The sequence below is a fragment of the Dama dama genome, chromosome 7, assembly GCF_033118175.1.
Source record: "Dama dama isolate Ldn47 chromosome 7, ASM3311817v1, whole genome shotgun sequence".
In the NCBI taxonomy this organism is placed as follows: Eukaryota; Metazoa; Chordata; class Mammalia; order Artiodactyla; family Cervidae; genus Dama; species Dama dama.
Genome location: NC_083687.1, coordinates 18,068,246 through 18,080,500, shown reverse-complemented (window position 1 = coordinate 18,080,500; position 12,255 = coordinate 18,068,246). Strand labels below are relative to the sequence as shown.

The following is a 12,255-nucleotide window of genomic DNA, read 5'->3' as shown; positions in this document are numbered from 1 at the left end:
AGTCATAATCTATATTATAGTAAGTTTCACAGGTGATCTGTATGCACTCCAAAGTTTGAAAAAGTCTCTTTTTAAGCTCAGAAGCCTTTGTATATGATTCTGTTGGAGCTTTAGAATTTGGGGAACTTTCTGTAGAAAAACTTCCTGTTTCCCACACCTCGCCAGTGGCCTTGGCTACCACCTTAGCATAACCTTGATAGATGAATTAACTTTTGTTTTAAATGTATTTCGAATTGAGATGTGTTGTGGCTGGTGGTGGTGGTGGTGGTAGGGAGGTAAAGAGGATCTCTGAATAGGAGCTAGGGAACCTGGGTTCTTTTAGTCTTGGCTCTTCAGTAACTTGACTTTGGATGGTTCCATAGCACAGTGAATAAGCCTAAACCATGGAACCAGGTAACGGAGTCCTGCCTGCCACAACTAACTGCATCTTTAGGTAATTCTGCAGTCTGTGACTGTTTCTGTGCAGGTCAGTTGCCTATTTCCCCAGGGATTTATTCCCTGCCCTGCTCCTATGAACTACATTTGCCCAGCCCCCATTTAGTTCCCTTTGGCCAGTGAAAGGCACTGGCAAAAATTGGAGGGAAAAAGAGAGACAGCCTCTTTCCCTGTCCCTCTGCCTTGGGCTGTGTCTCTGGCTGTGACTGTGTTTCTTCCCCCTGTTAGGCAACCCTTGTTCCTGGCTCTCAGAAGAGTGCATCTGCCCTTTTTCCTTCCAGCCCTAGGGATGGTAGCGGCTCCGTGTGTTAAATCTTTGGGTGACCTCACTATTCCATTGGATTTTTCAGTTCTACCAACTCCTGTATGTTGTTCCCTGTATTAAACCCCTTCTAAAGAAACTTACCTGTGTGGGCTCTGTTTTTTCACCCTTCCCAGTACAGTTGTCTGCAAAATGAAGATAATTCCAGTATTTATCTCCTAGTTAAATAAGGTAGTACACACAAAGCCCTTCGAACCAAGGTTGTCATGGAATAAATAGCTAATAAATGGTAGGTTAAGAGCTGTACTGAATTTCATGATCAGTGCAATTGCAATGTTAACATTTGTTTTGGCTGCAAAAAGCAGAATATAAGAATCAAAAGAGAGAACAGTTAATGAAAGCATCTGGAAAACAGAACACTAGTATACAGATAAAAGGTGACATGCTACTTCTGTAACACTCCCTGGCTTGGGCTCTGTTTTCCTGATCAGACCTTTGCTTTCAAGGAGCTACAGTCTAGTTGGAGAAACAGCAGGTTCTCAGCGGGCAGTGGGGTAGGATGGAAGGAGGTCAGGACGCCTGGATTAGAGTTCTAGTTCTGTCGCTTACCGGCTCTGTGCCTTTAAATCAGAAGTTCTCACACTGTCTATCTTTAGCATCACCTAGAGGGAAGGCTTGTTATCACACAGATGGATGGGTTCCCCTCTCCTCCCCACCCCCGCAGAGTTTCTGACCCAGTGGGTGTGGGGTGGGGTGGAGAATATACATTTCTAACAGATTCCCAGGTAGTGATGTGGGTGCTGGCTGGTTGGGGGCCAAAAGCTTTTCAGAATTTTTTCAAGAGAGTAAAAACACTTCCAGACTCCTGTAATATGAATTAAGTATGTAATCACAGTGAGTCTGCACAAGAACAGAATGACAGATTGGCTTTGGATATCTCTATTGGTGGATTAAAATGTTTGGAACTAGGCTTCCCAGGTAAAAGGTGTGAATATGCAGCAGGCAGTTGGGAGGATGTGGGGCGAGGTTGGTGCGGAGCCGATTGCGTTCAGGCAGTGGTAGCACAGTGGAGGCCTGCATAGAGGCCACATCACCCACCACCTGTCTCTGCACTCATTCCATTGCTGCACCCTCATCCCTGCCTGAATCCTACCCTCCCTTCGTATCTTACTTCAGGTCCTGTTTTTTCCATGAAGGTTCTTCCAACTGACTCTTGCCGCTTTGACACTTCCTTCCCTGAAGTCTTTCCTTCCCTCCAAAGACTTCTGGTCTATCATCAGGCAAACACTTTGGTTTCATGGTCTTTTTAAAAGTTTTCCACCTATCTTCAATGAAAGTGAAAGTCAGTCAGTCGTGTCTGACTCTTTGCAACCCCATGGACTATATAGTTTATGGAATTCTCCAGGCCGGAATACTGGAGTGGGGAGTTGTTCCTTTCTCCAGGTGATCTTCCCAGCCCAGGAATTGAACCTAGGTCTCCTGCATTGCAGGCAGATTCTTCACCAGCTGAGCCACAAGGGAAGTCCAAGAATACTGGAGTGGGTAGCCTATCCCTTCTCTAGCGGATCTTCCCGATCCAGGAATTGAACAGGGGTCTCCTGAACTGCAGGCGGATTCTTTACCAACTGAGCTATCAGGGAAGGACAATGACAGTTTTCAGTGAGATTGTCAGCTGCTTGAGGCCAGGGGCTAAGTCCTCTACTTACATGCCTCTTCAGCCCTAGCAGAGTGTCAGGGCTAGTTTAAAGACTTGGAAAACTCACTTCCCAGGGACTGGAACCGGTGAGCTGGGATTTAAAACTGGATCTTCTGATCTAGATTCCAAGTTCTTTCTGCTACAGTTGTACTGCTTGCTTCCTAAGTTGGCTAGATGTCTTAAAATTCTCCAAAGGCCCCCTGTTGTCTTTAGGATGAAGTCTAAACTTGGGCACAGAAGACAAGGCTCTGGCCTCCCGTCCAGCCTCGTGTTCAGATTCTCCCCTGTGCTGCTTCTGTGTGGCCATTTCCTCTGTTTCAAAGAGGGAGGAGGCCAAGGAAGGGAGTGATGGGCAAAGAAGAGAGCAGCTGCTTCGTGTGGTGTGCTCAAATGCTGTTACTTTTATTTTCCTTGTTATGTAATATAAGACTATACAGAAGACCATATGTAAATCTTGTGTGAGTTATTAATCATCATCGTTAATCATCCATCTGTGCATCACTCAACTTAAGAGTTAAACCAGGGACTTCCCTGGTGGTCCAGTGGTTAAGATTCTGTGCTTCAACTGCCGGGGGTGCAGGTTAGATCCCTGGCCAGGGAAATTCCACATGCTGTATGGTGTGGCTAAAAGAAAAAAGAGCAAGAGAGAAGAAAATAGAAACTAAAAACCAAAATGCATAACAACCAGGATGCAAAAATGCAGGGTTCACTACAAATAAGTGCAAAACTTACTCCCAACTATCAGAAATAAATATAAAAGCTGGAAAAAAAAAAAGTGAATTAAACCATTATCCGGACCGTCAAAAGTTCCAGTGTGCCCATCACCTTTTTCTGTAGATCGGGTGGGTTCTGCCACATGCTGCCTGGCCTCTGGTCCTCGCTGGAAAAGGCTGTTGGTGAGGGCCTTCCCTCCTCCACCCTCCAGGACTGCTGGGGCGATGCTGGATTGTCTCCTGGCCCCGTTCAGCACTTTGGCCTCTACTCCGGCATGTGCTGAGGAAGGTCTTGTCGCTGAGCAGGATCTCCATCCCTTGCAGGTCAGGCCGGGAAGCTGATGTATGTGATGCACAATTCCGAGTACCCTTTGAGCTGCTTCGCCCTCTTTGAGAATGGCCCTTGCCTGGTTGCCGACACCAACTTTGACGTGCTCATGGTGAAACTCAAGGGCTTTTTCCAGAGTGCCAAGGCCAGCAAGATCGAGACCCGGGGCACCCGTTACCAGTACTGTGACTTCCTAGTGAAGGTGGGCACGGTCACAATGGGGCCCAGTGCCCGAGGCATCTCCGTGGAGGTAAGACCTCGGTGAACTAGAGCAGATGTGGTGAAGGGCCTGGCTCTGCAGATTCCCGCGACCCTGAATGCAGGCAGAGGAGTCTGCCTCCCTGATTCCTGTCTGCAGAGCAGCTGCGCTTCCTTACCCTGCATTTTTTATCCTTTCTTTAATCACTTAGGGATGCTCTAGGCCAGGATGGGAATGGGGATCTGGATTCACAGCAGGTAGAAAGCTTAGGAAGGCTGGCTTGCTGGAGAAGAGGAGGGATGGTCAAGGAGGGGCAGGTAAACTATTACACAGAGGGACCACTCAAAGTTTTGAAGCAAAGATGTGCCCTTCCCTTTGACATGCTGTCTACTTTCTTTCATGGTATGTGTGATGATTTCATCTATGACATATATTGAAAATGACAGAGATGGAGTGTGACAGTAGCTGGCTTTGGGACCAGTGAGAGTCTGCACCATCTACCACAGTCCCAGCACTGTGTGAGATTAAAAAAAAAAAAAAAAAGAATAAACTACAGGGCCTTCCTTTTGAACATTTATGACTTAGTAAGAGAGCCAGGCCCAAACATGCGAGCTGTTTTTGAAGTTAGTCTGTAAGAAATGCCATAAAGGCAGCACAAATTGCTCTGGGAGTTCAGGGCAGAGAGCACTGCTGACTCAGAGGACTGTGATACCTCCTGCAGGAGTAGCCTTTAAGGAGGGATTTAAAATGTGGAGACCTGGGGATAGGTAAGTCCTCAAAAGCAGCACAGGTGGAGAAAAGGGCATTAGTGGTCATGACTACTGAGAAACTCCAGGGACCTCTAGAGCTAAGATGTCCTGACTCTTTTCATTCATAACACACAGAGAATTTGCCAAGACCCACGGGGTACCCAGTGTTTGTTTGTCCTCCACATTTTCTACTTTGTAACACAAATGCACCTGGCAGTTTCTTTATTTCTCCTTGTAGTTGCCGGTAATTTCCCCTGCCATCTCTCCAGTGAAAAACTGGGAGAGGAGAATGAGCAAGCCTAAGATCTGTATCCTTCAGCCCCTGTCACATGAGTTGGGAAATTGTTTCTTAGGGTCAGAGCCCAGGTTGTATCTACCTTGGGAGTAACGGTTGGTCTTGAAGTCACTTATGGGCCTATGTGGCTACTTTGCCCTCTTGTCAATTCCCCCAAATCACACACACTCACAGACTCTCCTGCTCTTCATTTTCTCTCATAAATTTTCCCGAGCTGTCCATGAATCTACACCCATCATAGCTGGGACTATAAAGTTCAGAGATAATTTGAAGGGACCGAGCTGTGCTTCTGGGTCTTGTGCGTAGGGCTGTGTGTTGATAATCCCAAGCTGAAAATGTTTGAGCTTAAAGGGTACAGTGCTGAGGGTTTCAAATTCCTGGTGTTTGAGCTGGATATTTCCTGCGGGGCAGTTGTGGGTTGGAAGGTGTGTGTCGTGGTCTCCGGGTTGGGGAAGATGGATGCAGAGGGCAGACGACCTGTCCTTGCCCTCACTCACCTTCCATCTCCCTTCTCTTGGTCCCCAGGTGGAGTATGGCCCCTGTGTGGTAGCTAGCGACTGCTGGAGCCTGTTGCTGGAGTTCCTGCAGAGCTTTCTAGGCAGCCACACCCCAGGGGCACCTGCTGTGTTTGGGAACAGACACGATGCGGTCTACAGCCCAGCGGACACCATGGTCCAGTACATGGAACTCTTCAACAAGATCCGCAAGCAGCAGCAGGTGCCGGTGGCGGGGATTCGTTAGCGACTGGCAGCTGCTGGGCTGAGCTCTGTCACTGGGGGGCGGGGGGGAGGGCGGGAGTGTCACAGAAGGAGCAGGAGCTGCACCCTCAGGCCTCAGGACCCTGGAAATCCTGGGCAGACGGCAAGGTGTCCCTCCCTGTCTAGTTCCCAGCTGTGGCTTTTGTTCTGGGGCGCTGGACTCCCCTCCACTGACCCTCACACACAGTCCCTCCTGCGCCTCCCCCACCACAGCTGTTTCAGCCCCTGCCTTGCTGGGCTTGGCCTATCCTCAGGAACAGTGATTATCCAGGGCGGAGACGTCTGGCGCTCTCCTGCTTTAGGGGAAAAGGTCGGATGGGGGTCCTGCTGAGTATCGGTGGGAAGGCAGTCTGTGTCACCAGCTCCTGAGGATTTGGTCCAGGTCCACAGTGGACTGTGTTGCGTTTGGGCTGCGCTCAGAGGATGTGGTTGGGCCTTTCCTGGAGAAGGAGCAGGAGGCCAAGCTTATTTGATGGCTGTCATTTTCTGACCTGTTTGCTGAGGTAAATCGTGAGTTCAGTTTTCTAGGGTGTTGCCTGAGTCCTCTGAAATCTCCAGTCTGGCCATCTTTCCCTTCTGTAGTGAATGATACCAAAGCACAGGCTAAGCGGCTATAAGGAGAACCTAAAGTACAGAGGCTCTTAGGAGTTTATTTTTCTCTTCTCTAATAGCACAGAGGGAATTAGATAGTCCAGGGCAGACTTAACTCCACAGGGTCATCAGGAACTTGGTTTCCTTTGAGCCTGCTGTTCAGCCACCCCTGGGGTGTTGCCCTTGGGCGGTTCAGCGCATCATCAGCTACATGTCCGGTTCCCCTGGGATAAGAGAGAGAGAACAGTTTTCTTTTATAAAGGCCATGACCTGGAGTTGCTCCAGTCACTCTGGCTACACCTGGCTGAGAGGAGCTCTGGGACGGAGAGCCTCTTATTTGGGTGGTCATGTGCCCAGTTAAAATGCCGGGGGTTCTGTGACTGAAAGGTGAAGGAGAAAATGGCTGTGGGGGCCCAGTTAGTAGCCTCTGCTCCAGGGAGCTCAATGGATGTGCCCAAGATTATTCTTGCTATTTTGCAAAGAGCACCCCTGTAAGTAAGCCATTTGTTTCTGAGTTGTATTGGGATGGGGCTGATGTCAGAGCCACCTTAGCTGGATTATTCACATGGGGATGTCACTTCTGCACCCCTTGAGTCAGTCTCAGCATCAAGACCTCTCCAGTTCTCGTGTGCCTAGAGCTTCAGGTTGACCTGAAGCTCACATTGCACTTCATGGTGTCCTGAACTCTTACTCCTCGTCTCCTGTGAGCCTCCAAGCTGCTCATTTGACCTCCATCGCCTGCCCACCGCCCTCCTGCTACAGAGATGTTGAGTCCAGCTAACACTGAGGTCACAGTCAGAGCTGGTCTTAGGAAACGAGTTCATGTATGTACTCTGGGTTGTCCTAGGATCTGTCTCTCATCGAAAACACATAAAGAGAAATCGTTTTCAGATCTAAGTATTCAGATCTAAGCCTCTGTAACAAGAATCTGTAACTCAGATCTAAGCCTCTGTAACAAGGTAGTGGTCACGTTTCCCTTTTAACTTTGGCTGGCAGGAAGCTCAGTTCAACTTTCTAACTGTAGACTCTGTCATCCGTGTTTTTGTTCTCACCTTCCTCTGGCTTCGTTTGTTTCTTTGTGTTTTTTTTTTTTTTACATTTTAAAATGGAGATATGTTTTAGATATTAATTTATACATAATAAAATACATAGATTTTTTAAATGTTTTTGGCCTTCTGATTTATGTTGGCTCTTGTCCAGACTTTACCTGTTTGTATTTTGCTGTAGACTGTTTTAAATATTCTATGAGATAAGATAGCATTTTGAGCATAATATGTTCCTGAAAATAAACAGAAATCGAATGTGGTAAATATGACTCTACATTTATGCATTATAAGGAGGGATTCCTATTACTGACTCCCTAACTGTGCTTTTAGATACAATCTTGGCTCATGAATTTCCAGAAAGTCTTCACTTTTGTTCTTTTCCCTTATTTTGAGCACAAATTTGACCAGATTTAAGTCCAGTGAACACCAGATCAATCTGTAAGAGTTGCCACCTCACATACTTTTGTCCATCTTTGTCCTTTGTGTCAGTTAAAGCTTATTACTTAAAAAAAAAAAAAAAAAAAAAAGTTAGTAATGCAGTACATTTCTTAATCTAACTCCACTAGCAAAGTTGCCAAGACTGAACTGGGAAAGGCCCAAATGTCATCCACCTTCTGTATGTAGGTCTGAATGGGACTTTCAGGAGTTAGTTTAGTATCATTGGCGTATAATTTTTGAAAGATGAGGTTGAGTGAAAGTTGAGGAGCTTTTGTATAAAGGGAAAGGGGGCATGGTTGGTCTTATTTTAAAAATAAAAAAAACTTAGACTCAGCTAGAAAGTGGGCATGCAGTATTTTGGGTTCAAGGCTGACATTCCTCCTTCTACACTAGGCTGCCGCCTTGTCCCTCCCTCCTTTTTTCCCAGATGTCTTACCCCCTCATCATCTGTGAGTGAGGGAGTGAAGTTGCTCAGTCGTGTCTGACTCTTTGCAACCCCATGGACTGTAGTCTACCAGGCTCTTTCGTCCATGGGATTTTCCAGGCAAGAATACTGGAGTGGGTTGCCATTTCCTTCTCCAAGAGATCTTCCCAACCCAGGGATTGAACCTGGGTCTCCCGCATTGTAGTCAGACTCTTTACTGTCTGAGCCACCAGGGAAGTCCAAGCTAACCCCAAAAGAGCAGAAACCAGGACGTTTCTAGGATCCTGCTAACATGTCACCTCGGTGGGTACCTTTGCCAGTCACAGAGAAATCCACTAACCTGCTGGAGCCATGCAAGGCAGCATTAAGATTTACCTGGCTCTCCTTCACTGTAAGAGCGGGGGATCATGCTAAGAGGTGAGGCTGGAGTCAGGACCAAACTTCAGACTCAGGACTCACGGCTCCCAGCATGTGTCAAAGACTGGCAGCTGGACCTCTGTGGGGCCAGGTGATTTTAAGTGGAATATGGGATACATTTTTATTTTAATACTTATGCTTTAATATATATTAGAAATATAACTGGCACTTTTGCCTTATATGATGAGGATAAATAAGTATTTTAAGAAGAGGCTTCTTAAAGGGAACTGTTAAGTTATACTACGGGTGATACCTACAAGTGGCAGAATCTGGAGGAGGAAGGTGGATGCTCGAATTTGGGGAAACGCTGTGTTCTCCTGTGTGCCGTCCGCTTGTGTCCCTTGATGGTTCCTGCCCTTCGCTCCTGTGCTGCGCTGGCCTCCTGTCTCTCCTGTGCTCTTCTGATTCTCTGTCCCCCTGTTGCCATGCTGCCTCCTGCTTGCTTGCTTTTCTTTGATCTTGAAAGACCAAGTCATCCCATGCCCCCACTGTGTATGAGTGTCACTGCGTCACTGAAGGAATACCCAGGGATTGATCACTCCTTCCCACCACCAGGTCTGCCCTAGCCCACTGTATCCAGTGTTCATTCCTGAGGCTTCAGGATGAGAGGGGTAGTGAGAAATTTTCTCCCCAAATCCTAGAAGGTGAGGGGAGTGGTTAGAAATTCCCACCTAAATGTGTCCTCTAGGTGTCAAAGTGAAGTCGCTCGGTTGTGTCTGACTCTTTGCGACCCTGTGGACTGTAGCCTACCAGGCTCCTCCGTCCATGGGATTCTCCAGGCAAGAATACTGGAGTGGGTTACCATTTTCTTCTCCAAAAGTTAAGACTTAAAACTTCCCCCAAGGTGAGTTTCTGCCATTGTGTGGAGTGATCCAAAATCAGTCTCTTGGGTTACAAGGGACCCTTGAGGTCACACAGTTTGACCGTCATTCACTACCTGTAACTTTATACGATCCCTCCCAGCGATCATGAAGCCTTGACTTGACCTCATCTAGGGAAGTCTCTTCCCTGTGTATTTCGCTTTTGTCACTACCTCTGAGACAAAAATCAAAACCTACCCGATCTTTCCCTCCCAGGTTGTGGACACCGTCTGGTACTTAATGAGGGAGCTGATCATTAGTTGGTGCTGCAGTATGAGAGGACTATGGTTCTAACTCTACTGCAGGTTCTCAACCCCTGAGGGAGCCTCAGAAAGCCTAAGATGCCTTGAAAGTGGACACAGCTTTGTGGAGAAGTGCAGTTCTCTGGGAATAGGATTTATAGGGTTCATTAAAGTATCTCAAAGAGCTGTGATCAAAAAAAAAAAAAAAAAAGAATCTCTGAAGGGAGAACATCCTGAAAGGAAAGAACAGGAAGGCGAAGATAAAGCAGGTGTGAGATACATTCAGCTGACTTACCACACAAGACCTTCCCCTGCCTTTCGGACCTTCGTCTCGGGTCCATCCCCTTCAGGGTTTTCCCTCCTTCATTTTTTATAGTCCTTCAGGCCTTTCAGTCGGTTTCTGGGAAGTTGCACTGTGTCCCTGCCCTTTTCTCACCTGTAGGTTCCTGCTTCTCTTTTCTCTGTACACACGACCTCTTAGAAGTGAGTAGGAGGAATTATGTCAGGAGCATCTTTTTTTTTTTTTTTTTTTGAACTGAACTTTCCTGGAAGACAGCGATTTTATTTATTTATTTATTTATTTATTTATTTATTTATTTTAAATAAAAAGTTTTATTGGAGAAAAATAGAACCACCACGTAACAAGGAAAAGAGCACAAAAATTCAACTGATACAGAACTGAAAGTCACAACTACCCAATGTTGTTTGCGATTACTTTTCAATTTCTTAAATGGCTTCCCTCAATTTTTTAAATAGTCTTGCTAATTTTCAGCTGAAATAGAATCAAGTTTTCAAAAAATTAAGAGCCTCAGCGAAGGGACCAGCTTTTAAGATAACAAAGGTGACACCAAGAGTCTCCTAATAGGACTAATTCTACTGAAAAATTCCTGAAGCACATAACTACTGAGTCTGGTAGAACAGTAGCTCAGAGACCATCAGGAATTAGTTAGAACACTGACTCAGACGGTCCAGTATGCAGAGAGGGCAAACAAAAAAGCTGCATTTCCCTGTCAGATGAGTTCACGTAAGAAAACCAAGGAGGTGCTAAGAATATACAGGCAATGGCTGCTCAAAATAATTAAGGCATTCTAAATACCACATATTATTAGACAACAGTGTGTAAAGTGATGCAATTAGAAAACAGGCAACTTAAAAAAAATATGGTCACAGGTCTTTGAGAACTCAAGAAAACAATCAATAGCAAACACAAAAGCTAAAAGTCGTCTCAGCTGAGGGTTGAAAGTGAAAGTGAAGTCGCTCAGTCATATCCGACTCTCTGCGACCCCGTGGACTGTAGCCCACCAGGCTCCTCCGTCCGTGGGATTCTCCAGGCAAGAATACTGGAGTGGGTTGCCATTTCCTTCTCCTGTCAGGAGCATCTTTATAGCCCACATTGTGGCCCAGGAATTACTCTTCCATGTGACTCAGCCCATGGGGTCTGAAGATTACCCTGTTGTAATGGCATCTGGCTTCATGAGCATATTTTCATTTTTCAGGATAGTGTGATCGATGAGGCGAGAAATAGTTCATCGCCTCTGAAATGAAATTAGTGAGTTGAAAAGATTCTTGGAACTCTCAGGGCAAAGATCCCTAATTCTCTTGTGGTCTCTGTTTTATTTACCAATATAGCCCTGCTCTGTCAGATGGCACAGACCTGTTTTTCAAGGTTAATATGAATTCTACTGAGTTTTCTTTGGAGGCTTTAAAAAAGAATTTAGGGGCTGCGTTTGTATATTCTAGATTGTATAAAGGCAGAATTCAGTATTGAACATCTTCTGTCATGTGGGAAAGGCAAGGCTAGGAATGTGGAGGTGACAGGACAGATATTCCGAGCAGCCTCCTAAAGGGAAGAGAACATGGCTTTAGGAGACAGATGGCTGCGTGCTTGCCACAGTACCGTCCCTAACCTGCCAGATAACTTCAGTCACGCTGGCCTTTCTGGGTCTCATCTGTAGTGGGAGTGATGATGCCCTTTGTATTTCATAGGCTTGTTGAGAGGCTCAGGGGAGAAGAGGTGTGAGAGTGCCTTGTAGGCAAGTGATGCTGCCTCTGCTCTTGCATCTTTTTAATGGCACTAAAGGGACTGTGTGTGTTAGGATGTTGAAGACGGGAAGCTACGGGGTCATTACTCTTTGGTGGCAGAATAAAATTCTGCTCCAGTGCAAAGGAAATAGTAATAGAGAATGAGCGATGTGGGGAGAGGGTCTGGAGAAAGCGTCCATCATACAGGTGTGTTTTTTTTTTTTTTTAAATATGGAACACTTCACGAATTTGCGTGTCATCCTTGCGCAGGGGCCATGCTAATCTTCTCTGTATCGTTCCAATTTTAGTATATGTGCTGCCGAAGCGAGCACCAGGTGTGTTTTTGTAACCAGATCAGTGAGCATATTTGTAGGGACTGTGATTTATACTCATAGGGTTGAGATGTTTACTTGTTCTTCTACAACCTAAAGGAAAAGAAGCTGAACTGACACCAAAAAAAGGCAGGGGGTAGAAATTACTGTATCTTCTTTGTGCAACACATCCATCCCTGTTTCTCCTCAGTTCCCAAGTCTTAGTTGTGCCTGCTTCTGAACTGTCTTTGATACGGATGTATGTGGTGGCTTTACTTGCAGCCAATGGTGTCTAAGTTCAGTGTTCCTGATTGTGTTTTCCGTTCCTCATTGATGAACCATCTAAGCCGTTAACTCTGAAGCTATAATAAAACCTTTTTGTTAGCTATCCTACATAAGCTTTTCCTATTTTAATTATCTAAAATAGTCTTTTTATTCTTTCTGCTTCCATCTGATGCACAATTCTCAA

The 12,255-nt window shown here is 46.0% G+C and overlaps 1 protein-coding gene and 1 non-coding gene across 4 annotated transcripts in view; one reads left to right on the top strand and one right to left on the bottom strand.

The window, feature by feature from the left end:
• Positions 1-12,255, top strand: part of MED20 (mediator complex subunit 20) — a 52,293-nt gene that overhangs the window by 3,088 nt on the left and 36,950 nt on the right. For all 3 annotated transcript variants that reach the window (XM_061146696.1, XM_061146695.1, XM_061146694.1), the window contains exons 3-4: positions 3,431-3,684; positions 5,203-5,394. In XM_061146696.1, the coding sequence (XP_061002679.1) occupies positions 3,431-3,684; positions 5,203-5,394 (446 nt within the window). The remainder of the gene's footprint in view (positions 1-3,430; positions 3,685-5,202; positions 5,395-12,255) is intronic.
• LOC133060071 (U6 spliceosomal RNA) lies at positions 11,701-11,807 on the bottom strand. The gene has a single exon (XR_009693733.1). It is a non-coding gene; the product is annotated as a U6 spliceosomal RNA (small nuclear RNA).